At 58.8% G+C, this 27,144-nt stretch overlaps 1 protein-coding gene and 3 non-coding genes across 14 annotated transcripts in view; all 4 read right to left on the bottom strand.

Annotated features, from left to right (window-relative positions):
- Nucleotides 1-3,000: 3,000 nt before the first annotated feature.
- The window catches only part of EIF4G1 (eukaryotic translation initiation factor 4 gamma 1), a 43,193-nt gene continuing 19,049 nt past the window's right edge, over nt 3,001-27,144 (bottom strand). For 5 of the 11 annotated variants that reach the window (XM_050964255.1, XM_050964254.1, XM_050964252.1 and 2 more), the window contains 27 exons: nt 26,710-26,822; nt 23,905-23,997; nt 23,513-23,579; nt 17,299-18,153; nt 17,008-17,096; nt 16,480-16,675; nt 15,428-15,582; nt 13,828-13,947; nt 13,370-13,543; nt 13,086-13,283; nt 12,578-12,724; nt 12,247-12,483; nt 11,632-11,736; nt 10,904-11,060; nt 10,412-10,512; nt 9,549-9,651; nt 9,318-9,420; nt 8,422-8,681; nt 8,150-8,265; nt 7,633-7,805; nt 7,230-7,355; nt 7,028-7,109; nt 5,734-5,832; nt 5,380-5,514; nt 4,634-4,715; nt 4,215-4,355; nt 3,001-4,015 (listed from right to left, as the gene is read on the bottom strand). In XM_050964255.1, the coding sequence (XP_050820212.1) occupies nt 3,834-4,015; nt 4,215-4,355; nt 4,634-4,715; nt 5,380-5,514; nt 5,734-5,832; nt 7,028-7,109; nt 7,230-7,355; nt 7,633-7,805; nt 8,150-8,265; nt 8,422-8,681; nt 9,318-9,420; nt 9,549-9,651; nt 10,412-10,512; nt 10,904-11,060; nt 11,632-11,736; nt 12,247-12,483; nt 12,578-12,724; nt 13,086-13,283; nt 13,370-13,543; nt 13,828-13,947; nt 15,428-15,582; nt 16,480-16,675; nt 17,008-17,096; nt 17,299-18,153; nt 23,513-23,579; nt 23,905-23,997; nt 26,710-26,822 (4,409 nt within the window). In that variant the 3' untranslated portion in view covers nt 3,001-3,833. The remainder of the gene's footprint in view (nt 4,016-4,214; nt 4,356-4,633; nt 4,716-5,379; nt 5,515-5,733; nt 5,833-7,027; nt 7,110-7,229; nt 7,356-7,632; nt 7,806-8,149; nt 8,266-8,421; nt 8,682-9,317; nt 9,421-9,548; nt 9,652-10,411; nt 10,513-10,903; nt 11,061-11,631; nt 11,737-12,246; nt 12,484-12,577; nt 12,725-13,085; nt 13,284-13,369; nt 13,544-13,827; nt 13,948-15,427; nt 15,583-16,479; nt 16,676-17,007; nt 17,097-17,298; nt 18,154-23,512; nt 23,580-23,904; nt 23,998-26,709; nt 26,823-27,144) is intronic. The other 6 variants (XM_050964257.1, XM_050964253.1, XM_050964256.1 and 3 more) reach the window with 4 other exon arrangements.
- Nucleotides 13,708-13,783, bottom strand: LOC127057388 (small nucleolar RNA SNORD66). Its single transcript, XR_007776110.1, has one exon. It is a non-coding gene; the product is annotated as a small nucleolar RNA SNORD66 (small nucleolar RNA).
- LOC127057389 (small nucleolar RNA SNORD66) lies at nt 16,355-16,431 on the bottom strand. Its single transcript, XR_007776111.1, has one exon. It is a non-coding gene; the product is annotated as a small nucleolar RNA SNORD66 (small nucleolar RNA).
- On the bottom strand, nt 16,886-16,962 carry LOC127057390 (small nucleolar RNA SNORD66). The gene has a single exon (XR_007776112.1). It is a non-coding gene; the product is annotated as a small nucleolar RNA SNORD66 (small nucleolar RNA).

Here is a 27,144-nt window from a genome sequence, read left to right on the forward strand (position 1 = left end):
TCTCCCCATGGGACCAGCCCCGCCCCTGCCCGGCCCAGTGTCCCCACTTCCCGCGGGACCAGCCCAGCGCCTGCCCAGCCCAGTCTCCCCATGGGACCAGCCCCGCCCCTGCCCGGCCCAGTGTCCCCACTTCCCGCGGGACCAGCCCAGCGCCTGCCCAGCCCAGTCTCCCCATGGGACCAGCCCTGCCCCTGCCCGGCCCAGTGTCCCCACTTCCCGCGGGACCAGCCCAGCGCCTGCCCAGCCCAGTCTCCCCGTGGGACCAGCCCCGCCCCTGCCCGTCCCAGTCTCCCTACTTCCCGCGGGACCAGCCCGGCGCCTACCCAGCCCAGTCTCCCCGTGGGACCAGCCCCGCGCCTGCCCGTCCCTGTCTCCTCGCTTCCCACGGGACCAGCCCGGCGCCTGCCCGTCCCTGTCTCCTCACGGGACCAGCCCGGCGCCTGCCCGTCCCTGTCTCCTCGCGGGACCAGCCCCGCCCCTGCCCGTCCCTGTCTCCTCGCTTCCCACGGGACCAGCCCCGCCCCTGCCCGTCCCTGTCTCCCCACTTCCCGCGGGACCAGCCCGGCGCCTGCCCGGCCCAGTGTCCCCACTTCCCGCGGGACCAGCCCAGCGCCTGCCCAGCCCAGTCTCCCCATGGAACCAGCCCCGCCCCTGCCCGTCCCAGTCTCCCTACTTCCCGCGGGACCAGCCCGGCGCCTGCCCGTCCCTGTCTCCTCGCTTCCCACGGGACCAGCCCGGCGCCTGCCCGTCCCTGTCTCCTCGCGGGACCGGCCCCGCCCCTGCCCGTCCCTGTCTCCTCGCTTCCCACGGGACCAGCCCGGCGCCTGCCCGTCCCTGTCTCCTCGCAGGACCAGCCCCACACCTGCCCGTCCCTGTCTCCTCGCTTCCCGCGGGACCAGCCCCTGCCTGTCCCAGTCCCCTCCACAGACAGACAACACTGAGCCCCGCCCAGAGGTGAAGGGGACAGAGACAGCAGAGAGCTGGGCTCTGCTCCAGTCCCCAGACTGCTGTGCCCACCAGCTGGGGACAGACGCCGCGGGGCAGGGCTACGTCCCCACAGGCGGGGAAGGCAGAGGAAACCCCAGCAGTTAGCAGGGGCGTCACTGCATGAGCAGACGAGGGTACAGGCAGAGGAACATAACACCAGCACCACCCCAATGCACTAGCCTCAACTGCCTGGGAGGGTCTTGTCCCCCCTCCAGGGGGATGGAGGCCCCAGCTATCCACCCAGCCCTGGTCTCTAGACCTGGCCCCGGTGCCTGCCTTTGCTGGGAAGTGGGCCCTGATCGCATTTCCCTTTCTGCACGTCTCATTAACCCTGTGAAGGTGCCGGACCATTACACCCCGCTGCCCCTCTTACCGCTCAAAATCCCCAATCCCCACCCCCCTGCAGATCGACCCCATCAAAGCTAGGCTCAGCTTCCTAGCACAGCGAGCAGTTCCCTCTGCCTGCTCAGCCCCTCTCCAATCCAGCCCTCGGGCACTCGCCAGCAGACACAAACCAGCTCTTTAAGGGCTGATCCAAATCAATCCAAATTCAAAAGCAGCATCTGAAAATGCTGCCCCACGCAGGGTCGGGGCGAGGCCCCACATGGTTTCCCTGGAAGCAGCAGGGCAGGCTCCAGCCATGTACCCCGCCCCCAAGTCCCACCCCTACCTACTCCACTGCCAACATGAGGGGCGGCCACGCCACCAACACCTGCCAGATCAGCTCCAGCCAACAAAACCAAGTGGCTTGTTCTCTCCGCAGCACAGCCAGTTTGTGCTTCCAACCAGCCAGTCATCCTCCCCCTGGAGCTGGACTGCAGCTAGGACCCAGCTCATTCCCTGCTCCCCGCTCCAGTCAGTGCTCCGGGCCAGGCCCACATGAGCGCCTGTATCCCCTACGGGGCACAACCCTCGGCCCCGTTCCCTAGCCTGTATGTCTCTCCCCCCCACCCCCACTGGGGTGAGGCCCCATGTCTCACTCCCTAACCCCCACCGCACGGCAATTCATCCAGCCACGGTAACAACAGGAAAGGCTGGAAGAGGCTGCCCAGGCAGAGCAATTCCACCATCCCTGCCCTCAGGGTAACTCTTCATGGCTCCCTGGGGCTGCTACAAAAGCCAGAGGAGAGGCCCTTGGCTCAGCTGCCTGGTGGCTCAGCCCCTCCGCCCCTGCCCCCCAACTCTCCCCCCCTCCATGCAATACACCATGGCGGCCTCTCTACTCCACATCTGGGTGCCCTCCTGCCCCCAGGGCTGCGAAGCCAGCAGCAGAGCAAGCCAGCCCCACTCAGAGGAGGAATAAGGCTGACAGCGAGGGCTGTTCACCAGGCACAGCGGGGGATTCTCCATCTCTCCTGTCTCCCCAGGCGGCCTGGTGGGGGATTAGCCAGCCAAATCACTGGGCTCAGTATAGAGGTTACAGGGTGACATTTAATGGCCTGTTACACCAGGTCAGATTAGATGTGCTAACGATCCCTTCAGGCCGTACACTATGAATAATCTATCATCAATCCATCCACCACCCCCCCTGTGGTGCCTCTGCCCAGCCCTCACACACAGGTGCCCCTGCAGCCTGGGGGCAGGAGCTCAAAGTCTAGCCCCCTTCCCAGGGCTGGTGCAGGTGATGCGCCGAAATTTCCCGGCCTTCTGGACTGGATTCACTCCCTTTCCTTCCTGCCACCTCCCCTTGCCCGCACGAATGGGCACAGTCCGTCGGGGACCCAGGCTGTCCCCGGGTGGCACCTGCCCCACAGCTCTTGGTCTTCATGGGACTCCTGGGCCGTGTTCAGGTTCCTGGATCTCCCTCCAGACCAGACCCGCGAGCGCTTCTCTTGGGACTCCCGCGGTGGCAATCCTTAGGCTGGAAGAGCGATGGCTATAGTGCCACACAGGAGCCTTCACCCCATCCAGGGCAGACAGGCTGTAGCCGCTCTAAGCACAGCGCCGTGGGGGCTGGAGGGGCAGGCGAGCCCTCGCCGACACAGGCCCGGATCCGACAGCGGCACACGCGGCGGTATTTAGCAATGTTCTTTTATTTCCAGTTTAAGGTGAAAAGATGCCTTTAAATCTTCAATTAAATACTCCATAAAGCAAAAAAAAAAAAAAAATATTTACAAATTCACGTAACCGGTAATTGAATCCTTGTTTTAATAATTACGCGTGCGGCTCGTTAACATCCGGCGCTCTATAAATACAGGGGATGCAGATGAAGCCACCGCTTGCTAGCTCGCACAATTGTGGCCTTAAACGTGTTGGGGAGAGAGGGGGGGACAGGAGCTGCGGAGCTGGCCCCATGGGAGGCTCGCCCAGCGCAGAGGGGACTGGAACTCCCCCTCCCCCCAGAACGGCCCCAGCAGCTCCCAAGCCGATCTTAGAGGTGGGAGATTATGGGGAGGGGACTGAAATGATTTTTTTGAAAATAAAAAACCATCCGGCAGGTTTGTGGTGCAGGCTGTGATCCAGGGACGGGGGAGCGGGAGAGCAAAGTCCTGTCCCCAAACCAAATTTAATAAGTTTATATATATATAATCTCTCTATATTTCAGCAATAAATGGGGGGAGGAGACGGCCCCCAACAGACACGAGTTTCTGGTGCTTTGCACCCTGCAGAGTTTGGCCCCGCTCACTGCGATCCATCCGGGTTCCTGCACTGGGGCTGAGCAGAGCCCCACAGCATGCCTGCCTCCTTCAGCATCAATTTATTATCATCAGACACAAACCAATACAGGCCTCGAAAAACAAAACAAAAGGAAAGGAGGGAGTCCAGGAGGCAGGGTGGCTCCCCGCGGCCTCTGCGCAAGAGAGTCCGGGCCTCGGGGTGGGCTGAGGTGGCCCTGGCCCCGCTCCTCAGTTGTTGTCCGATTCGTCCTCAGCTTCCCGCAGCCAGGTGAAGAAGGCCGTCACTGACTTGAGGGCCACCCCCTTGCCCTGCTGCTCGGCCGGGTCCTTGCTAGACTCCCACTTGTAGAAGGCTTCCTCCTTGATGACGTCCTCGTCGTACAAGGCATCGAAGAACATTCGGAGCAGGTCTGTGGGGAGGGCAAGAGAGGAGGTCAGGGGGACATGGGAATAGACCCTGCTGGGCAACCCCCACCCCAGAGCACGTCCACCCAGGGGCATGGGCTGGGATCGAGTGACTGCTGCCCTCCCGCACCTCCTTTCGTCTCCCTGGACTCCCTAGCCCTCCAGGAGCCAGCAGCTGGGCCCCAGCTGGCTGGAGACACTCACTCGGTGGTTGATCCAGCTTCACCACGAGGGCCTGTAAGGCGTAGAGAGCCTGCAGCTCTTTCTGCTCCTCGCTCACGTACTTCTGCAGCAGCTTGGCCCGGCTCTTGATCACCGCTGTGTCCACCCGGTACGGGTTCTCGACTGCGGGGGGAGGGGAGTGAGTGAGAGAGGCAGGGGGCAGCCCCAGACCCACTCCTCCCACACTCCCAGCAGATCCTGCAGCCCAGCCCCAGGGTGCAGCAGGTGGGACACGCGGCACCAGGAAGGGTGGAGGAACAGGGTCCTCACTGCACTTAGCACCAGCTAGCTTCCCCCTCCCATCCCAGCTGCCAGGGCTCTGGCTAGTTCAGGCCGCCCTCGGGGAAGGTCTGGGCCCCAAGCTGAGCCCCCAGAGGCGGGGTGGCCTCCTCCCTACTTACAGACAATGGCCGAATGGCACACGGACGTCATCAGGGCCCTGACGAAGACATTGGACGAGACCTGATGCTCGCTGAGGTTGGCCTGGTGGGGGGAGAATACCTCAGAACGGGCAGCCAGGCACAGCGCTGGAGGAGGGAGACCTGCCCCCACCTCGGGCCTGGCCTCCCCAGGGAAGCCACAGAGCAGCAGCCGTGATCCGGAGACACGGCCAGCGCCCCTACCCAATTCCCCCCAGTGCCTCCTGCTGGGAGAGACTGGGACTGGAGCAACCAGGTGCACCCCCAGCCAGTGCCCCCTCCCTTCTGGAGTACCTGGGGGCTTCCCCCACAGCCAGCACCCATGCCCCACTCCCCCCCGGAGTATCTGGGGGCTCCCCCAACAGCCAGCACCCCTACCCAACTCCCTGCAGTGCCCCCGGCTGGGAGAGACTGGGACTGGAGCAACCAGGTGTACCCCCAGCCAGTGCTCCTGCCCCCTCCCTCCTGGAGTACCTGGGGGTACCCCCCACAGCCAGCACCCCTGCCCCACACCCCACCAGTGTCCCCCTGCTGAGAGAGACTGGGACTGGAGCAACCAGCCAGTGCTCCTGCCCCCTCGCTCATGGAGTACCTAGGGGCTCCCCCCATGGCCAGCACCCCTGCCCCACTCCCCTCTGGAGTTCCTGGGAGCTCCCCCCACAGCCAGTACCCCAGCCTCACTCCTCCAGCGTCCCCTGCTGGGGAGGCCCTAGGGGCAGCGTACTCACCTCGATCCAGTCGTATATTCTTTGGTTGTTAGAGTTCTCTTTCAGCAGCTTCTCCATCTGCTTGCACAGCTCCTCGGCAGTCAGCTCCTTGCGGCTGGGCGTATCCGAGCTGTCCCCCATGGTGTACTCCACTTTCTGGGGACGGGAGAAGCCAGTGAGGGGAAGCCATGGCGCTGCAACAGGAGGGAGACGAGCCCCAAGAGATGGGGCTGGGAGATCCCGCCTGCAGTGCTGGGTGCCAGGCTGCTCAGCGTGAAATTGCACCCTGGTGGGTCCTCCAGCTCCCAGAGCCCCAAAGCCAGCCAGGGAGCAGCTCCCACCCCCTGGTCCTGGAGAGGGTCCAGCCCCGCTCACCTGCTCCGTGACAAACTTGTTCACATCCTGGTCCTCGGGCAGGAACTCCTTCCAGCTCAGGCCGCCCTCTCTCCACAGCGTCCCTGCCTTCTTGTGGCTCTGCAAAAGGGGACAGGGGGAGAGCTCTCCTGTCATCAGGCTTCCTGGGCAGGCTCGAACTACCCCTTTCCGAGGCGTGGGAGGGCAGAGCGAGCTGTGCCCAGCTGGAGGAGGGGACTGGCTGGGGGCGGGAGAGACATTCTGCTCCTTCTGCAACCGCAGCAGGGAGTGTCTCCACATGGCCCAGATCGGGGCTGCACGGCGGGGTCAGAGCCGCGGGGGAAAGCTTGGAGCCTGCACTCGTTCATAGAATCACAGAACCGGAAGGTACCTCAAGAGGTCGTCTAGTCCAGTGCCCTGCACTAAGGACTAAGTATTATCTAGACCATCCCTAAGAGGCGTTTGTCCAGCCTGCTCTGAAAAATCACCAATGATGGAGATTCCACAACCTCCCTAGGCAATTTATTCCAGTGTTTAACTACCCTGACAGTTAGGAACTTTTTCCTAACGTCCAACCTAAACCTCCCTTGCTTCAGTTTAAGCCCATTGCTTCTTGTCTTATCCTCAGAGGTTAAGACCACCAATTCTTCTCCCTCCTCCTTGTAACAACCTTTTATGCTTATGTCCCCTCTCAGTCTTCTCTTCTCCAGACTAAACAAACCCAATTTTTTCAGTCTTTCCTCACAGAGTTCATGTTTTCCAGACCTTGAATCATTTTTGTTGCTGTTCTCTGGACTTTCTCCAATTTGTCCACATCCTTCCTGAAATGTGGTGCCCAGAACTGGACACAACACTCCAGCTGAGGCCTAATCAGCACGGAGCAGAACGGAAGAATTACTTCTCGTGTCTTGCCTACAACACTCCTGTTAATACGTCCCAGAATGATGTTCACTTTTTTTGCAACAACATTATACTGTTGACTCATATTTAGCTTGTGATCCACTCTGACCCCCAGATCCCTTTTCTGCAGCTTCCTCCAACTCCTTTCATCTAGTGGTGCTTCCTCCGACTCGAACATCCCCACAGCAGCGAGGTCATAGGGAGCAGGGCCGTGCCCCAGAGCCAGACAGGAGGGATGAGGTCTGCAGGGGGGTCCGGGCAATCAAGGCTGTGCCACAGAGCCAGACAGGAGAGGTGGGGGCTGGGCCACGGCCCAGGTGTTACATACAGACCCCAGCCCTCCCTGCCAGGGACGTGGCTCTCGGTCCCCACTAGCAGGGTCAGGCAAACAGATGGGTACGGGGGCGACACTTACCATCCCCTTGCACAGCAACCCCAGGATCTCCAGCAGGAGGGTGCTGGCCTTGCCAATGGGCACCAGGGGCTTGGCAATCTCTCTGCAGAGCATAAATACACGGGTCAGCTCCTCGTTATACAGCCAGCCATGCGCCTGGTTATGCTCCCCCCCAGCCCCAGGAGCAGGGCCTGGAAGGTGAGCGGAGCAGGGAGCTGCTCACCTGAACAGCTCCTCCATGGGGATGCCCCCCTCTCGCAGGATGGGGGTGATCAGCTCGGCCAGGTAGAGCCAGATGTGCGGGATGTCGATCTCCATGTCCTCAGCAATCTCCAGGATGTCGTGCACCCTGCGAGGGAAGCAGAGGAGAGCCGGGCGGGTCAGCGGGGATGGGCAGCTTCCAGAAGCTGGGCTCAGGGCTGGCGGCACAGGTGCCGTGTCTCCCTGCCAGCCCAGGGGAGTCTGCAGAGTGAGCCAGAGGGGCAGAGCTGTGCAGGCTGGAGCAGGGGAGCAAATCCCACCCCTGCCCATGGGGCCAGCCAGGCCCCCAGCCCTCGGAAGGACAAAAGCCCCCTGGCTACAGACCCTTCCCGCGCAGGGTCCCAGGGCTTGGGGCCCCCTCTTACCCCTTGTAGTACTGCTCCTTGGTGAGGTTTCCTGCTTTCACCAGCTGGTACAGCAGCAGCCCCATGTGCTCACGGGCGATCATGCTCCGCTCCAGCGTGGACTCGATGCCGTTCCGCACAAAGACATAGAGCTGGGAGGGGCAGGCCAGCTCCTGCACACACTGCAGCGCCTCCTGCAAGGGGGGAGAGGGCTCAGCACCGCCCCGGTCCCACCCTTTGGCACACACTGCAGCAGCTGCTGCGGGGTGGACTGGAACGGCTCCCTGTGCTTGCTCCTGGTCCCCAGCAAAGGGCTGACAGCTCCCAGCCCTACCCTCAGCCCCGACCCCTGCCCTATCCACCTCTACTGTTAAAAGGAAAACTTATCATCACTTGTAATTCTGCTGCCAGTTCCAGGGCTGCAGGCGGTACAGGAACACAGCCCTTCCCACCCCCCCAGTGAAGATCCCAGCATGCAATGCTTCTCCCAAGGGGCAGGCCGGGGGGCCGCCCCTGCCTCCCCTGTCCCAGTTCTCACCTTCATGTCATTGATATGCAGATACTCTTCAATGATGGCCTTGGATTTCTTCTCCAGCTCCTCCTCCGACAGCGCTGGCTTGGGGGGGGCCGTAGGGGGCGCCGGCTCATGCTTAACTGTGCAGAGGGAGAGATCCCATCAGCATGGCTGGACTGTGGAGCGGATGCCTCAGCCGAGCGCAGACAGCCAGGCCCTTGACGGGACTGGGGCACTGGGCGGGTGAACATGGCACTGCCTCCCCCTCTCGGCTCCGTGCCAACCCCACTCCTCACCTGGCTCTCTGCTCCTGTCCCTCTCCTCCGTCATGCTGGAAACCTTCCGGACGGCCTCCTGGGCTCCCTGCCTCTCGCGCTCCCGGCTCCTGTCCTCCGTCTCCTTGCTGTAGCTCCGCTTGGTGATGGGGGGCCGGTTCCTGTCTGCCCGCTCCCCCCTGTCAGGGCGCTCCACGCGGTCACCCCGCTCCAAGCGCTCACGCTCAAACCGCTCCCCTCGCTCTCCGGCCTTCTCCGACCGATCCCGGCTGGAGCTGCCCCTTTGCGGAGGTGGGGGGAAAAGGAGGTAAAGCACCCCCAGTACTCTAGCATACTCCCCTCCCCCAATGACTCTCCGCTCTCCTGACTGCACATGCTACTTCCCCACCCTCCCGAACCCAGGGTGAGACGGCTCCAGCGCCCGGCCCTCTCCTGGGGTTTTAAAGAATTGCCTGGCTCCCTGTTGCTTGTGTCCCTGTCACCTTCTCTGCAGATGTGAGAGCCTCCTCCTCAGCAGCTCCTGCATCTGTAGCTCTTATAGGGTCTCAGCTGGTAGCACCCCAGCTTTGTCATCTGATTTTTGTGGCACTGCCTATCAGAGCTGATATCTCCCATTTCCCACAGGCCTCTCCCACTTGCCCCACCACATGGCTGAATGAGTAGCAGCTGCAGGGGGCTGAGAGGAGTTACACCCCACTGGCTCTTGGCCTCTCCAAAGCTCTGCTCCAGCAGCATCTCCCCACACGCCTGGGACTGCCAGGCACTCAGGCAAGCTCCTTCCCCTCGCTGTGTGTTAGGGGCTCTGTCCCCGGTCTGTGTGCAGCCCCATGCCTGGGAATAGCAGGAGGAGATCACCCAAAACACATTCACCAGGCTCTAGTGCACGGCCAACAGCCAAACGGGCTCACGGGACTCACCTCTGTACCACGCGCCGGGAATCCAGGCTCTCCGCGGGGGTTGACTGCTGCAGGGCTGAGAAGCGATTCAAGGTGCTAGTAGCTGGCCGGGTGGCATCAGAAGCTGGAAACAGAGAACAGATGAGTCAAACCGGGCGCGGGCACAGCACCCCTCCCCCTCCCCCCAATCCAAGACAGATTACCCAGGCATCAGGCTCCTCCAGCCAGAGCCAGCGAGCACTGCTCATGTACCTGAGTCAGCAGGCTTGGCACCAGATCCCCCGCTGCTGCCCTTCCCCCAGCTCAGACGCCCACCAGGTGCAAACAGCTGATTATTGGAGTCGATCGATCCAGGCTGCACAGAGAGAAACCGAAACGGAGCTGGCTCGAGTTGTTTCTTGTCTAGCACTATGCCCTCCCTCTCCCCAGTGAAAGGAGCTGGCAGATGGTGGGGAGGGCACATGCCAGCACACAGGGATCAGAGCCCAGCAGGGAAAGGCCTTGCCAGACACGCAGCATCCACCCAGAGCTGGGCTCCCAGGCTCGTCGGGACCACGCTGCTTGCCCAAGAGCCCACGCTGCCTATGGGCAGGTGTCCATGCACCCCGACTCAAGCTGGCCCTAGATCCTGCAGCAAAGCCTCTGGATCTGGCACTGCTCTAGTCATTCCGCAGTAGCTTCACTTAGTGAGGTTGCTAGGAGGTGGAACAGCCCAGCCAATGCAGCAGCTGCTCAGTATTGGTTATCACTGGCACCGTGTGCTCAGCACTCCTGGGGAAGCAGCCTGGATGAAAGGGTAAGTAGGAGCTGGACTTTTCTGTTGAGATGATCCCTAGCAAAACAGGTAATACTGGCATTCAGTGCGCCATCTTTGGGTTTCAGAGTTAACACCTAATTGGGCTGAATAGGGCCAGTCATCCGTCTCTCAGCCATCGATTCAGGCTGTCTGCAGACATCTGCATTGGTTACATGCCAGCACGTTTTCAAAGCTTTATAATCATAAGGACTAGGACCACGTAAAGGAAAATTGAGACCAGAGGCCAGATCTGTGGCTGCTGAGAGCTCCCTTCCTCCAGACACCACCAACGCCCGCCCCCATCCCAACTCCCACTCACCTTTGTGATCTTGGTTATCCGGCTAGTGTCAATAGGCCTGTTGCCCTTGCTGATGGGGACGGTGTTCCAGCCATCATCTGCAACCTGGCTCCCTCGCCCACCTGTACAGCACAGGGACACACCAGGCCGAGGTCACCAGCCACCTCCAGCACCACAGAGATACAGACCCCCCACATCACTCACAGGGCAGAGCTAGGGCCTGAGGAGCAGGCAGCCCCAGGCCCAGCTGCATAGTTCTCCTGCCCACAGGAACATGGGACCCTGCCCTGGTGGGCACTCTGGGTCTGCTGGGGCGAGGGCCATCAGCCATCCCCAAGAGCCCCAGGTGAGCATGTGGAAAGGGGGAACCATTCAAACTGGTCTGTAAAATGTCACAGGCCTGAGATCCTGGGACCAGCAGGGTCAAGATCCCCCCAATCCCAGCACTTGATGTGGCTTGCCAGGGCCACAGGGACTCGGCAAGGTGCTCCAACAAGCTCACAGGCCTCTCACCTCCAGATGAGGAACCAGGAGGCCCTCTCCTCTTGTCCTGCTTTGACATGAGCTGCTGCACTTTGATGTGCTCCCGATGCTCCTCCATCTCCGCCTCCTTGTGGATCTGGTCGATGGTTTTAGGGCCCTGGTCCCCTCGCCGTGGCACCCAGCTATTCTGCAAAAGGCATAGGGGGGAGGGTGTTACAGCAGCTGCAGGAGGGGGAAAGGATCCATCGGGCTGTCTACGCACTGCCTTACCGGAATGGCCCGATAAGCATGTTGGCATAGGATTTGCCAGCATCCAGCACCCCGCCAGGGGCTCACGCCGCACAGACATGGTTCCACCCACATGCTACCTCGGCTACCTGCCTTTGAATCCGGAGCCCGCGGCCATCGCAGCCAGGCACTGATCTCCCGGCTCCCCTCCGGCAGTGGGGCAGCCTTCATGGATTCTCTCCAGCTCCACTCACTGGCCCAGATAGCCTCCTCCTGTTTTCCCAGGCCTGTACCAGGTGGCATGCCACCTGCACGTCTCTGGAGGGATGGGGGCTACACAATGCTAACCAACCCAGGGGGAGGGAGAAAAGATCTGTGGGTTTGATGGCCACAGCGTCGCTCTATGCCAGATCCCACTACGTCAATCCTGAGGATATAGGGGTGGGGCTGGCACCCATCTACCTGTGTGTACACGACCCTTACCCAGGAGAGTCATGCCCGCCTATCCAGAGGCAAGGCTGGCACCTTACCCGCCTGAGATCAATCACATCCTGCAGCATGAAGCGAATTCGAGACGATGTTTTCTTCTCCTTAATGATCTTGTCCATCTGGTTGAAATACTGATCCATTCTGGGCTGCACGAAGGGAGATAGCGTTACCCCAGTCACCACCATGCCCTCCCCACGCCTGGCACTGCAGCGCGCCAGGGCCCCACAGCTCCCTGCGCTAGGGCTGCGAGCGCAGCATCCCAGGGCACCAGTCGCCTGGGGGAGTCACCGACCCCTCCCAGGGAGCAGAAATGGAGGGAGTGAAAAGCGAATGGGAAGTAGGGAGCCACTCTGGCTAGGCAGACCCCACTGCCTCCCCTCCCCACAACAGCTCAGCCCCACACACGCTTCCTGCCCCTCTCCAGAGCCCCCCACAGGCAGCATCAACACCCCTTTCTGCAATGGGGTGCCAAGGTAAGCATGGCTCTGAAGGGCAACACCTGGTACCCTACAGTCCTAGGCCACTGAGCAAGGTGGAGCAGCCTGTAGGGACAGCTGCTGCCACATGCCCTGCCTTCCGGTGCTCCCTGGCTCTCCTGGGCACCCTGCTGGACAGGCCTGGGGCCGGGAAGCTGGGGGAAGAGGGCGGCAGGTAACCTTGGCTTTCTCGAAGTCCAGGTCCTTGCCAATGGTGGTGAGCAGGCGGCACAGGCACTCGAGCGACTCCTCGTCGTGGTTCTTGAGCAGCTTGACCACGCAGTCGTGCATGATGGCCTCCGTCAGCATCTTCAGCTTGAAGAGCTCCCCAATGAACTTGATGTTCCCCAGCGAGCGCCTCCTGGCCTTGTCCCGCGCGTCGTCCAGCTCCTCCTTCAGGCGAGCCTTCTCCTCCGGCTGTGGGGAGGGGAGGAGAGCGGGGTTTAGCCAGGAGAGCCGCATCCCACTGCTCCTGATCACACCTGGCCCCCCTGAGAACAGCCCCACTCACAGCGGCAGCGTCGTCCATCTCCTTCTGCTTCTTCTCAAAGATCTCGTCGTCGTCCTTGTCCTTCTCAAACTCCTTCTGGCAGCGGTTCAGCAGCAGCTTGCGGAAGTTCACGGTCACCGCCGGCTTGTCAGTCGTGGGGACTTTCAGCTGCAGGGAGGGATGGGACCAGAGATGGGGGGCGGGGGGTAAATACTCACCAGGCTGGCCAACCTCAACCCTCGCAGCCAGTCCTGCTCCAGCCCAACACGGGGACAGCTGCCAGCTCCACCCCACACAAGGCGGGGCGTCTGAGCCATTAGAGCTGGGAGCCAGGACTCGTCGCTTCCACTCATCCCCAGCTCTGCCACCTCATATAAAGCCCTCCGTTGACCCCCACGGTGCCTCAGTTTCCCCACCTGTAAGACGGGGGGTCCCGGCTCCACAAAGGCTCTAAGAGGCTCTGATTTCTGTGGCGGGAAGGTGCCAGGGCAAACAGAGCTCAGAGGAGCTGAGCCCTCAGGGCACTCACCCCCATAAGGCAACGGCACATGTTGGCATAGGCAACGGAGAAGTTTGGCTCGGAGATGGCCTTCTCGAAGATGAGATCAATGACGCCCTTGAGCCGCTCCTCGGTGTCAATGGACAGCTCCGTGACCTGCTTCATCAGCTGCTGGAACATCTGCGGCGTCAGCTTGTTCAGGATACTGCGCACGCGCCGGAACAGGTCCTGCAGGGACGCCCCAGACACGGTGAGTGAGAGCCGGCCCCATCCGCCCCAAGCCCCCTCGCTTCCCACAGCTCCTCCATACCTACCTGCGTCTTGATGTTGTCAGGATCCTCCTCCTCGGCAGCCCGCTTGCTGCTGGGCTTCCAGGCCTTCTCAGCCTTGTTGAGCTTGATGTCCTCATTCAGGGAGACCGTGGCAATGATTTTCCGGGGCTCTTTCCTCTGGCTCTGCTGCGAGCGGCGCGGGCCCAACCCTGCAGGCTGAGGAGGAGGAAGAGGAGACATCAGCACTTCCCTTCTCATCTCCCCACATGCCACTGTCAGACGGAAGCAGGGCCTTGCTCTCAAGATTTCCCCCAAGCTGGGGACCCCCTACTGTAAGAACAAGCCAGATGGGCTGATGGCACCAGCACAGGCTCCTGGGCCCGCTCAGATCCTCAGTTCCATCACAGAGCATCAGTGGCCCAGACACGATGGCACAAACAGGAGATCATCATGCAGGCGAGCAGGAAGGAGACTGAGGCTGGTGACTCTGAAGCACTTACCGGTCCCCGGTTGCCCATGGACGGACGGCCCAGGTTGGCAAAGGAAGGGGTGAAGTCAGGGCCGCAGTTCATCCCACTCAGGCGGATGGGGTCCAGCGGTCGCATAGGTGTTTTATTCACCTGCAAGTCAGAGGGGGAAAAAAACCACTGAGGATTCCCCACCTGCTGGGCTGAAGGCGGAACCAGGCCCCATTGGCAAGCTACATCCTCAGGATGCCCAGTGAAGGGTCACTGCAGCAGAGGGGGCAATGCCAGGAAGGGAGCAGGGCGCCCAGAGGGCTCAGGCCATACAGCTCTACCAGGGCCCAGTGGGAGCGCAGCAAGGAAAATGGCTGGATCATACTCTCATAAGAACGGCCAGGCTGGGTCAGACCAAAGGTCCATCTAGCCCAGTCTCCTGTCTTCCGACAGTGGCCAATGCCAGGTGCCCCAGAGGGAATGAACAGAGCTGGGAATCATCAAGTGATCCATCCCCTTTCAGCCATTCCCAGTTTCTGGCAAACACAGGCTAGGGACACCATCCCTGCCCATCTTGGCTAACAGCCATTGATGTACCTATCCTCCATGAATCTATCTAGCTCTTTTTGAACCCTGTTGGTGTCTTGGCCTTCACAACATCCCCTGGCAAGGAGTTCCACAGGTTGCCTGTGTGTTGTGTGAAGAAATACTTTCTTATCTTTAATTTAAACCTGCTGCCTATTTACTTCATTTGGTGACCTCTAGTTCTTGCGTTATGAGGAGTAACTAACACTTCTTCCACACCAGTCATGATTTTACAGACCTCTATCATATCCCTCCTCAAGTCATTTCTTTCCCCAGCCGAAAAGGCCCAGACTTGTTACTCTCTCCTCACATGGAAGCTGTTCCAAACCCTAATCATTTTTGCTGTCCTTCTCTGAACCTTTTCTAATTTCAATATATCTTTTTAGAGATGGGGTGACCACATCTGCACGCAGTATTCAAGATGTGGGTGTACCATGGATTTATGGAGAGGCAATATGATATTTTCTGTCTTCTTAGCTATCCGTTTCTTGATGATTCCCAACATTCTGTTCGCTTTTCTGCCTGCCTCTGCACATCGAGTGGATGTTTTCAGAGAACTATCCGCCATGACTCCAAGAGCGCCCTCTTGAGTGGAAACAGCTAATTTAAACCCCAACACTTTGTAGTACACTTGGGGTTATGTTTTCCAATGTGCATTACTTTGCATTTACCAACATTATCTTCTCCCACAGCAAGGGGAGATGACACGGATGGGACAACTCCAAGGGAAGGCACCTCTGGCATGTCTCAGCCAAGGAGCTGCTGTAGGGTCAGAAGCAGCAAAGGAGGCTCTGCTCATTCCAGACTGGGCACTTTTCTCAGCTGCCCAGCACCACGTGCCCGAGTGCACCGGATGACTTCAGAACAGCTACTGGCTGATCTGATCCGGGCCACTGCAATGCCCATTCCCAGTGCTCATCCCCCACCCTAAGCTACTTAGGTCCCACATTCTGGCCAGAGCAGAGTGCACAGAGAGACCAAGCATGAAACGAAGAGCGGTTAGTGGCATTTCCCCCATGTGCTAACTAGCTCGAGCCAGTAGATCCAGGGTCCTCACCAGTCTGGTGGTGGCACTGACCTTGTCCAGCACCACATCACTGATCTGGGGCAGCCCCTCGGGTTTCTGCATGCTGGCAAAGATGAACTGGAAGCCCAGCAGGAATTCCCGGTCGTATCTCTTCTTCTCCTCTGGGTTCAGGGGCTTCCATTGTTCTGTGGCGGAGGAAAGGAGACCACCCTGAAAAGCCACATCCCACCCAGCCACAGCCCACACCCAGGGGACGTCGCAAGGCGGGAAGAAGGGGCAGAGAAGCCGCAGGCAGGGCCAAGTGGCATAGCAGGCAGGGAGAGCAGCAGCCCCACACGGCAGGCACTGAGCAGTATTGGCCCCAGCCCAGCCCCAGGGGCCCCCTGCAGTGGGAGGAAGGTCACGTCTGGCTCAGTGGTGGCACTGCCAGTATCTGCCCAAATGATGTAAGGGGATGTGGGAAGTCAAGCCCACATCAACCCAACATGGCAGATGCAGACCCTTGTGCCGTGAAGGCCTATCAGGAGGCTCCACAACAGGGCAGCCTCACATACCGCAGAGGGGCAGCCAGTGGGCAAAGCTTGCAGGCCACAGGACATGCTTGGACCTGCAGCTCTTCCAGCTCCTGGCAAGCTGCTCACACAGCTCCCCGACGTGCAGGGCTGGCATCACCCCTCGGGTTCCGGCATCTGCAGGACCCAACCTGCAGCCTAAGCCTGAAGCTCCTGCCCTGCTTGAAGACCCGCTGTCCTCCAGTGCCCACTGGACTAGCAGGTTGCGAATGGATCTGCCCCCCGTCCCAGTCTGCACTAGATGCTAGTGGGCCCTGCTGGGGTCGAGTCTCTGCAGAAGCCGGCGAGCCAGGACAGTGACCAAGGGGAAGTGAAAGCCAAGAGCAGTGAAACTCAACGGGACGACCGGCGCGTGCTCCCGGCACCCCACCAGTGCAACCCCTGCCTGCTCAGATCCTCAGTTCCATCACAGAGCATCAGTGGCCCAGACACGATGGCTCATAGCGGATGTCATCACAGGAGGCCGGGCCAGTCCGAGCGCAAGAAGGAAGCAATGAGCAAGACACCTACTTTGTCTGAAGGAAGGCTCACCTTCCTTGTACTGGTACTTCTGATCTGCAGCCTTGACCTTCTCTGGATCCAGCTTGTCCTCCTTCTCTTCCCAGGTCTCCTCTGCCTCCTCCTGGGGGCAGGCTGGGGCGGCCTCCTTGGGCTCAGGGACTGGGGGCTTGTTCTCCACCTCCGAGGCACCATCGCTGATCTGAGACTTCCAATGAAAGGAGCCAGTGAGACAAGAAGTGAGCGAGGACCCAGACAACTCCTCCCAAGTCCCTGGAAATGTACTCAGGGCCTCCAGGATACCCCGTCCCATAGCAGCCCCCAGTGCAGAGAGCTCCCTAGTTGGAGCACTAGGCACACAACTACCCCATGCCCTCAAGCCCTGGCCCTGCTGGGGAGAGTCCCAGACTCCCTGCTGCAACTCAGATCCTCAGTTCCATCATGGTGCATCAGTGGCCCAGACACGATGGCACTAACAGGAGCTCATCACGAGAGGCAGCAGCTCTGGGTGGTGCGAGGGTGGGAAGACCACACACCCACCTCTTTAAAGGCATCCAGCAGGTCGCCCACGGCTTCCTTCTTGTTGAGCTCTTTCATTTTCCGCTTCTTCTTTGGCACTGACACGGCGACTGGAAGGGAGAGGTGGGAAAGTGAGGCCCCGGTCCCGCAAGGGGGAGAGAGACATGTGCCCCAGCCACCCCTCCAGTGAAAACAAAACACATTTTGAGCCCCTCCCCTTGCAGTACAGGGAGAGATTCCCATGCTCCTCTGGGGCTTCCTGCTCCAGGAGCCCCCATCCTTAGCCCAGGGGTGCCCCTCCAGCCCCCACACCTTGCATGATCTCCTCAGAGCTCTGGGAAAGAGGCGCTTCCAACGGGGAATTCTGCTCTGGTGCGTCCAGGGGCTCCTCGCACTCCTCCTCTTCCTCCTGTTCCTCCTCCTCCTCCTCTGCAGGGGGGGAGGCTGGGATGGCCGGCTCCTCTGCCTTAACCTCCTCGGGTTCCGAGATGGGGCTGACATCCGACTCCGGCTGCTCCTCTGGCTCGTCGGCCTTCTGCTTGCCAGGTACCTCCAGCCCATTGGGCAGCACCAGCTCCTCTGGCTGGCCAACAGGAGACTCCATGACTGGCTCTGGCTGGCACACAGGTGGCTCGGCCACTGGCTCTGGCATTTCCTCCAAGACTCCATTTGATTCAACAACAGCCTCGCTGGAGGCCTCTTCCTGGGGGAGCGGGGGACTGGGGGGAGCAGCAGGCTTAGTTGGCAGCTCCTCCTCCAGGGGCTTCTCCTCCCGGGGTGCCTCCTCCACTGGTGCCATCTCCTCCATTGGTGCCATCTCCTCTTGTGTTTCTACCAGCACCGGTTGGGCAGGGGGTTCCAGGACAGGGGTGGCAGCTGCCTCCTCCTGGGGCTCTATGTCCAAGGCAGGGGCTTCCTCAGGCTGCTCCATGCCCCCTGGCACTGTAGTGGTGGCTTTAAGAGGTTCGTGTGTGTCTGCAGGAGCCTCAGCCAGCTCCGCTTTAGTGTCCATGTCCACCGGGCCCTCCAGCGGCACCAGCAGCACTGGGGTCAGCAGCACAGGCTCTACCTCAGCGATCAGGGGAGGTGGGGGAGACGGGGACGCTGATTTACTTGGCTCTAGGGAGACAGGTTTACTTACAACCGGGACAGGCTTTGGGCGGTCATCTGCAAAGAAGAGAGAGAGGACGTTAGCGGTGCCCAGGGAAAGCCTGCCTCCCCGGGCCAATCCATCGAGCTGGGGGCTATCGGGGGCCAGCTGGCTGCCACAGAAGAGGGAGGGGCTCAGGGTCATGGGGGGAAGCCAAGGAAGTAGGCTTGGGTGAAGCACCCAACAAAGGCAGAAGAACAAAGGAGCCAGTGAAAGAAGCAGGAAGAGACAGGAGTAAACAGCAGCAAGGAGGAGTCGGAAGAACAGAGGGCAAACGTCTATGGAGACAAAGGAGGGTCCTGCCCCACAGGAGCAAGGAGGTTGCAGCAGACAGAGGAGATCAGGCATCAAGGGGCTAAGCTGCTAACAAACACACCCGCAGTCGGCCACTGTCCTGGAGCACAGCACGCGGGAGACTGGGCACTAAAGCGGCACTGGAGTGAAGCTGGGAATCACATACAAGGCTTCAGTGCCAGGTCAGAGCACAAGAGCTGCCACACTGGGTCTGACTGACCATGGGCCATTATGCCCTGTCTCCGACAGTCGCCCACACCACAGCTTCAGGGGGAGTGTACAGAACAGAGCAATTATGAAGTGATCCACTCATCTTCCTCTCCTGCTTCTGATAACCAGAGGATTAGGGTCACCCAGAGCCTGGAGCTGCACCTATGACCATCTTGGCTAATAGCCATTGATAAACCTGTCCTCCTGTTCTTTTTTTGAACCCCATTATACTTTTGGCCATAACATCCAGTGGCAATGAGTTCCACAGGTTAACTGCATAGTGTGAAGGACTACTTCCTCCTGTTTGTATAAACTCCCTGCCTATCAATTGCATCGGGTGACCCCTCGTTTTTGTAGGGTGTGAAATGGTAAATAATACTTCCCCATTCACTTTCTCCTGCCCATTCATGATTTTAGAGACCTCTGTCTTATCCCCCTCTTGGTCATCTTTTTTCCATGCTGCCTAATCCTTTTAGTCTCTCCTCATATGGAAGCTGGTCCATACATCTAATCATTGCCTGTTTCCCCTCCACTATATCCTCTGGACACGGTATTCAAGGTGTGAACGCACCTTGGATTTATATAGAGGCATTATATTTTTGTCGTATTTTCTATCCCTTTCCTAATAGCTCCTAACTCAGTGACTCAAACTTTTTTTTTTTTTTTTTTTTAACTGGTGACCCCTTTCACATAGCAAACCTCGGAGTGCGATCCCTTTATAAATTAAAAACACCTTTTAATATATTTAACACCATTATGAAAGCTAGCGGCAAAGCAGGGCTTGGGGTGGAGGCTGACAGCTCGCGACCCCCCAGGTAATAACCTTGTGACCCCCTGAGGGGTCCCGACCCCCAGTTTGAGAACCCCTGTCCTAACTTCACCTTTTTAACCACTGTTGTGTGTTGTGCAGTTGTTTTCAAAGAACTATCTACAGTGACTCCAAGATCTCTGAGTGGTAACAAGAAAAGAACAGTGTAGCTTCCCTTTTTAAAGTTAAACGTTACTACGGTGGATATACGTATAGCTGGGATTATTTTTTTCAACGTGTATTACTTTGACCTTATCAACATTGAATTTCATCTGCCATTTTGTTGCCCCATCACCCAGTTTTGTGAGAGTCTCTAAGTCCCTGCAGGCAGCTTTGGACACGAATGATTTTGTATCATCTGCAAACTTTGCCACTTCACCGTCTGTTCCTTCTTCCAGATTGTTAATGAAAATGTTGAACAGCGCTGGTCCTAGTGCAGATCCTTGGGGGACCCTGCTGTTCACCTCTGTCCACTGTGAAACTGACCATTTATTTCTACTCTTTGTCTTCTATCGTTCAACCAGTTACTGACCCATGAGAGGCCCATCCTCCTTATCCCATAGCTACTCAGTTTCCTTAAGAGCCTTGGTGTGTGACCTTGTTAAAGGGTTTCTGAAAATCCACACACACTGTCAATTGGACCCCCCTGATCCACATGTTTGGTGACTCTCTCAAAGAATTCTGATCGACTGGTGAGGCAAGACTTCCCTTTATAAAAGCCGGGTTGACTCTCCCCCAACACATCATGTTCATCTATGCGTCCGATAGTTCCCAGAGAGATGCAATGTTCATCTAGGTGTCTGATCATTCCCAGCTACTTGGCCAATTGCCTCTGGGTAGAGGGCGCGAATATGCTTGCGCGCCCTGGGAACTACAATGCCTAGTTAGGACTCTGGCCCAGGGCCTCCACCCCCAGACTACGTACTGGGTTGTGATAAGTCATAAACATTTACAAGTGACTGCTGCATTGTTTCACTGGAGGTCAAACTTGCAGGGTGTCATTGCCAGGATCCACTCTTGCTGACATGCTCAAAGAATTCTAACAGATTAGCAAGGCACAACTTTTCCCTGCAGACTTGGACTCATCGTCCAAATCGCTGCAGGATCTTGTAAGCGTCTTATCTTTTCACTCCACTACTGTATCCACCATAGTAACATTTAACTTTAAGAGAGGGAACTACACAGGAATGAGAATGGTAGTTAGAGGGAAACTAAAAAGAGAATAAAGGTAAAATGCCTGCAAGCAGCATGGAGACAACTTTCAAAACACATTAATAGAGGCTCAGACCAAACGTATACCCCAAATTAAAAAAATAAATAAATAAAATAAAATAATAATCATCAAATCCCAGTGAGAAAAATAGGAAGCAGCACAAACTCTGGCAAGTAAAATGTAAAAGTATAACAAGTCTGGCCAGGAAAGAATTTGAGAAGCAACTTGCTAAAGATGCAAAAAACACGTGTGTGAGAAACAGGAAGCCTGCCAAACAGTCAGACCCCAGATGTGTTAAAGCAGCACTCAAAGAAGACAAGGTCAGTGCAGAGAGGCTAACTGAATTCTTTGCATCGGTCTTCACCACAGAGGATCTGGTAGAAGATGCCCCAAAAGGATAGCTCTGATGTGGGTAACAAATCTAAAGCACAGTCCCAAACTGATGTGCCAGTAGGAGAGATTTAAGAACAGATTACTGTTTAGTTCATCAATGAGTCACCAGGACCAGATTGGATTCATCCAAGAGATCTGAAGTAACTCAGAGATGAAATTGCAGAACTACTGCCTGTAAATGTAACCTATCACTGAAATCAGCCTCTGTTCCAGATGATGAAAGTAGCTAAGATAGTGCTGATTTTTAAACCAGGCTCCAGAGGAGACCCCGGCTATTACAGGCCGGTGAGCCAAACTTCAGCCCTGGACAAATTGGTAGAAACCAGACTCTGCAGGGAAAAGCCATGCCTTGCTAATCTATTAGATTTCTTTGAGCACATCGGCAATGACACCCCACAATTCTGACCTCTAGTGAAACACCACAACAGTCACTTAGACCAGTGGTTCTCAACCCTTCTGGGCTTAGGACCCACTTGTAAATACCTGTGGCTTGTCACAACCCAGTAAATAGTCTGGGGGTGGAGGCCCTGTGGCAGAGACGTAACTAGGCAGTTTAGCACCCAGGGCCAGCAAGTTCTTGGTTGCACTCCCCCCAAACTGAGAGAGACTGGGCGGCCCGCTGAGATGAGTCGGGGGCGAAGGTGCTGGTACCTCCCTGAGCCCCGCCGTGCAGGGCTGGCCCAAGCCACCTGGCATCGCCAGCCTGAGCCACCCCCATGGCTTTGTGCCTTGGGCAGCTGACCTGCTTGCTTCACCCTGGTTACAGCCCCACCCTGGGGTGATTTTGGTCAGATCCTGCACCCTGGTGGGGTTGGGTCCTGCCCAGCACTCACACCACAGTGGTGGCTCCTGCAGCTCCTGTGCTGTGGGGCTGCCTGGGCTTGGCTCTCCGCTCCGGCGTTGCAACCTCCAGGGTTGCAGCAATGCTCAGGCTTGGCCCCACTCCCCGACTGGACCAAATGTTTGAGAGCGGAATTGTGACCCAGCTCACTGCACTGCAGTGCTACTCACTCAAATTTGGCCTAACCAGGCTCCCACCGTCATGATGGCTGGGCTAACCCTGTGTGTCACTGGAACCCGAGAGGTTGCAGTGCCTGGAGCAGAGAGGCGAGCCTAGTCGGCCCTGTGGGACAGGGACCCCAGGAGCTACCTTGCAACCCTTTGAAACATTCTGGTGAGAATGTTTGAAACATTCTGGACGAGAACCTCTGGCACAGACACGTCACTAAGTATTCCCGGAGGTGGGGCAGGATGGGGGAGTGAAAACGAGTGAGAATTGTCTGAGGTGGGTTTGGATCACTCAGTGAAATCAAGACTTAATGGCTTCTCAGCACTGGAAGAGGCACTCTGAGCATGGAATGGTTCTAGCATCTAGGCATGAACGTCAGACCAATGGCAGCAGGAGCTACAAGCAGCCACAGGATTCGTATAGATCCAGGCAGACCCAGCCAGACAAGTGCTGACTTTGGATGGACAAAGCAAACCACGAGCTGGGAACTAAGCAGAGGAATACCTGGGCTTTAGGGAAGCATTCAGCACCATCTCAGCCACTACGACTTGCAGAAACAGAGACACATGGCTTGCACACTGCCATGGGGATGGGACCGCCCTGGGGCACAGAGTCTCAGTGACTCTGAGCTAGGAGGCCCAGCCGAGATCACAAAGGGTCCAAAGTGATCAGAAACAGGCAGAAAGGGACAGAAAGACCACAGCTGATTTCTGAGGGGGAATAACCTGAAATCCAGACCTGAGGCCAGGGAGAAGAAACTGAGAGATCTGGCTTCCAAACATACCAGTTCGCCATGGGACATGGGCACAAAGAAGAGAGGTAGACGCCAGTTTGAGCTGCATACACGGAGCACCCCTGTACTGGAGCTGGGAGGGCCTGGTCCCTTCTCCACACCACTCTAGGGATACCCTGCCCTAGGAGAAGGAGTTCACATCGCTGGAGAGCGCTGGGTGTGCTGAGCTTGCATGAGTCTAACCACCCAACAGGGAGAAATGCCAAGGAGGGAGGCTCCGGGCAAATGGAGTGACACTCAGAAAGGGGGGATTCTAGGCTGAGTCTTAGGGAGAACGGTCTCCCAGATAAGGCACGTGGGGCTGGAACATCGACTGCCCAGAGAAGGGGCAGGAGCCACTTCGCTTGGGACACTGAACTAGCCTGAGTGCAATGCTGCAGGGACCAATCCTGCCACGAGCTCAGGGCAGGGCCCCAGATTCCACAAGCGAAACCCCCACACCGGCCTCCAAGGAGTTAAGGAACTTCTCCCACCATCACCCCAACAGCTCCACCTGCAGAGAGCCACAGCCAGGGAGAGAGCAACAGGTTGCAAGTGGGGGACAGTCACCCCAGCCCTTCAGCCGCCTGGTTGCTCTGCTGCTCCTACCACAGATCACACACCAGTCCACGGGGGATGCCCTCATCCAGCACCCCTACCCCACCCCGGACACCCACCTGGTCGGACAATAACTGCTACGTGGGGCGTCTCTCCATTGGCCTGTGGCTCCAAACCGCTTCCAGACTGTGGAACACAAGCACGTGAAGGATTAATGAGTGCCCTCCCCCCCCCCAAACCCCCTTCACTACTAACGTAAGTCGGTCTAACTACATCACTCACTGGCGTGGATTTTCCACGCCCCTGAGTGGGACAACTACCACCTATCGGGGAGGTGGGAGCGCCCACACCGAAGGGAGGCGTCTTCATTAAGCGCTACAGCAGCGCAGCTACACCCGTGCAGTGTTGTAAGTGTACACAAGCCCTTAAACTCACCCCGCTCTAGAGAAGGAACATGCAGGGCCCATCACTTGGGGTGGGGGGTGCAGAGGAGCTAGGGAGGGCCCCTTACCTGAGGAGGGGTGGGGGTGGAGGAGGTCCTTGCTCCAGACATGATTTCTTCGGTGATGTCTTTGCCGCCTTGGTTTGGATCTCGTATCCGGATCTGCCCATATATGAGAGGCAGAGCAGCAATTAGCAGAGAGGGCCCACACTTCCTCTTCTCCCCCCCCCACACACTGTTGGCAGGGTAAAGGGAGGGGCGCACACTTCCCAAAGCAAGGGACATGCTGGGAGCAGGGCACAGCTAACCAGCTCATGCCACTCCAGGCTGCCCTGCACCCCACTCCAGGGGCTGGGTTCAACCCAGCCCTGACACCCCCTGCATGTACAGTGCAGCCAGGCGGAGGCCTCTTGGGGATCTGCTCCAGGACAGAGCTGCCTGCCAGGCAGCGAGCCACCTGCACACCCCAGGGTCGGGACAGCCCGTACCTGATTCCCAAGCAGCTGGGTGGGGAGCAGGTCAGGTCAGGCAGGAAGGGGAAGTTTGTTTAGCTTCCGGTGGGCTGCTGTAGCCACGTGGAGCGCTGCACTCACCCCACTCCAACACGCGCTCGGCTGGGACCTCACACAGCCCATGGCAGGGGGCCAGCGGCGCCGCAGCCAGCTGCCATTTCACTCCCGCTTGCTCGGCACATTCCCCAGCTCCCCCCTCCCACAGAGGCCAGGCCAGGAGGAAACGGCTCCTCCTGCCCCAGAGCAGCCAGGATGGGACTTCGGCCGCTGGAGGGGGAGTAGCCAGGCCAAGGGCAGGGGGAGGAAGGCACTTAGCAGCAGCCTGTGAGGTCACAGAGGCTCTGTCTGGCAGCCAATGGCAGAGCAGCCCTCCTGGTGTGCTGGGTACATCAGCTCAGCACCACCTGGGCCTGACAGAAGCCACCCCACATACCTGGGGAAGGAGAGACCAGCGGCCCCAACCAAGACAGCCTGGCATCTCCCCCAACCTGGGCAGTGAGACAGTCCAGGCATCTCTACTCCCCCCTGCACACACACCCTCCACTTGGGCAGTGGGACAGTCCAAGCAACCCCCTCCTCCACACCCTACCCCAGCAGGGCTCTAGGACAGTCCCATATTCCCCTCCCCAAGCTGGACCGTGGGACAGTCCTGTCATTCTGATTGCATGAGACAAGAGGGTGTCACAATGCTCAGGGACCTGAGCACCCCCACTGGCTGAACACTCCACTGCCTCTGCCCTGGCGTCTCATGCCCCTGCCCTGCCCTGGCTGTAACCCAGGGTGAGACCCCTTTGGGCAGCGGTGGGACCCCAGGGCCCCAGCCTGTAAGGAACAAGCCTGCCCTGGAACCTGGCAGGGGTCCGGGCCAGACAAGCCGGGTTCGATGAGTCTCCACCCTGCCTGCAAGTGGTGCAGCGACCCCCTGAGAACACCCCAACCTCAGCCTGGCAGATATCCTCACTGCTGCCAGGGCAGTCACACTCCAAGCCACGTGGCAGCTACCCACCCCAAGGGCCCAGCAGGGCACCCCGACCCTCCCTGAGGAGCACTGCTATTCTTCTCCTCCTGGTCCTACAATAGCCCCACCACCACACTCCCGCCCAAACCTGGTGCGGCGTGCACCACACTTTAAGCCGCCCCTGCCTACCAGCCTCAGCCTCACTGCAGAGGGGTGCCTGTGTGGAGAATATGGGTTGGGATCCATTGTCTCTGCTATGCCCCTTGGGGCAGGGCAGAATGAGGGTCACCTCTGCCCAGGTGCATGGAGACCCCAAAACTGTACCATCGTCACTGTGAATGGCCCAGTCCCCACAACAGATCTGATACCCACACACCACAGAGCCCCTGGCCTGCACCCCAGCACTGCATGGGAATTCTGCCTCCCATAACAGGCAGAGCAGCCAGAGGGGCCCAAGCTTCCTGCTGCCCAGCTTGGCAAGAAGGAGGCAACGGGCTGCCCCTGGCACAGACAGCTCTTTCTCTCCATCCAACGTGGGTTGATGCAGACACAGCTCCAAGAGGCACAGGTCCCTCTTCCCTGCCAGGGTGCCGAGGTGGCCTGCTGCTGCCACAGCATCACAGTGCACAATCTGGACAGATGGGGCTCCCGGCAAAGCAGGATCCCCTCATACGTCCCACTCAACAGCAGCACAGGTGCCAAGCTGCCCGGGCAGCAAGGGCCAGGGGAAACAAGGTGGCAGAGGGTTTGAATTACAAAACATTCAGGAACATGTCACCACACGATCCAGGGTGGAGCCCGGGGGGATCTGCTGCCCCCCACCCAGGGAAGGGGTCCTGGCAGACCCAAGCTGCAGCGCTCGCAGAGGGCGGCTTACTGCTATAAATAGATCCTGTGCCAAGCCTCTGAGCAACAGCATTACTGCAGCTCCGGCAGGCAGGCAGGCACCGGCTGGCAACTGCAGCACCCACCCCCACCCGCAGCAGCCGTGACACAGCATGTTCTCCCCACCAGGGAGGACAGGGAAGGTCGGGCCTGACTCTGCAGACACAACCGGGAGCCAGCCACGCGCTCCCTCTCCTCACCACCTCCGCCCCCGTCCCTTGTACACAGCCACACACGGCCCGCTTCATCCCCACCCACAGCGGGGACAACGCAGTCCCGCCCGCTCCCTGCTTAGTGGGGCGTGCAAGGCCTGGCCAAGCGGCCTCCCACGGAACTGGGTTCTGGCCCCTCGCACCGGCAGCACTTTCAGCGTGGGGAATGGGGGACAACCAGCCTTGAGCCATTCTCAGGCACCCCACAACAGGCTCCATCCCTCGCAGCTGGCGGCGGGGAGTCACCAGCATAGGTCTCCCAAGGGAGGCAGTGCAGGAACCCGGCCCCCGTCTCCCAACCCCTTACCGTCTTGCGTTCTCGCTTTGTCGGGATGGGCGGCTGCTGGTTCATCATGACCTGGGCAGCGGGGACCCCGGCTGGGAACTGCTGCACCCCCTGAGCAGGGTAATAGGCACCAGCTGGGAAAGGAGAGTGTCAGTCAGAGGAACTGGGTGGTCCAATCCCCACTGCACCAGGCAGCAGCTAGCACTAACAGCCTGGTGCCACCAGACACCAAGTGCAGTTCCCCCCAAGGAACCCCCTGTTTGTGGGCCGGGAGTTTTGCCAGGCAAGCCCAGCACAGCAGCCTCTCCCTCACAGAGACACTTCCCTGGACACACCCCAGGCAGCTCCTGCTTGGCCTTCCCTGCCCGGTGCCACTCAGGGTTGCTGGGGGTCAGAGCCTCTGGAGCACCAGAGCACTACCCAATAAGCTGCTGTGGCCATAAACACAGGAGGCCC

This window comes from Gopherus flavomarginatus, chromosome 8 (genome assembly GCF_025201925.1).
Source record: "Gopherus flavomarginatus isolate rGopFla2 chromosome 8, rGopFla2.mat.asm, whole genome shotgun sequence".
Lineage (NCBI taxonomy): Eukaryota > Metazoa > Chordata > Testudines > Testudinidae > Gopherus > Gopherus flavomarginatus.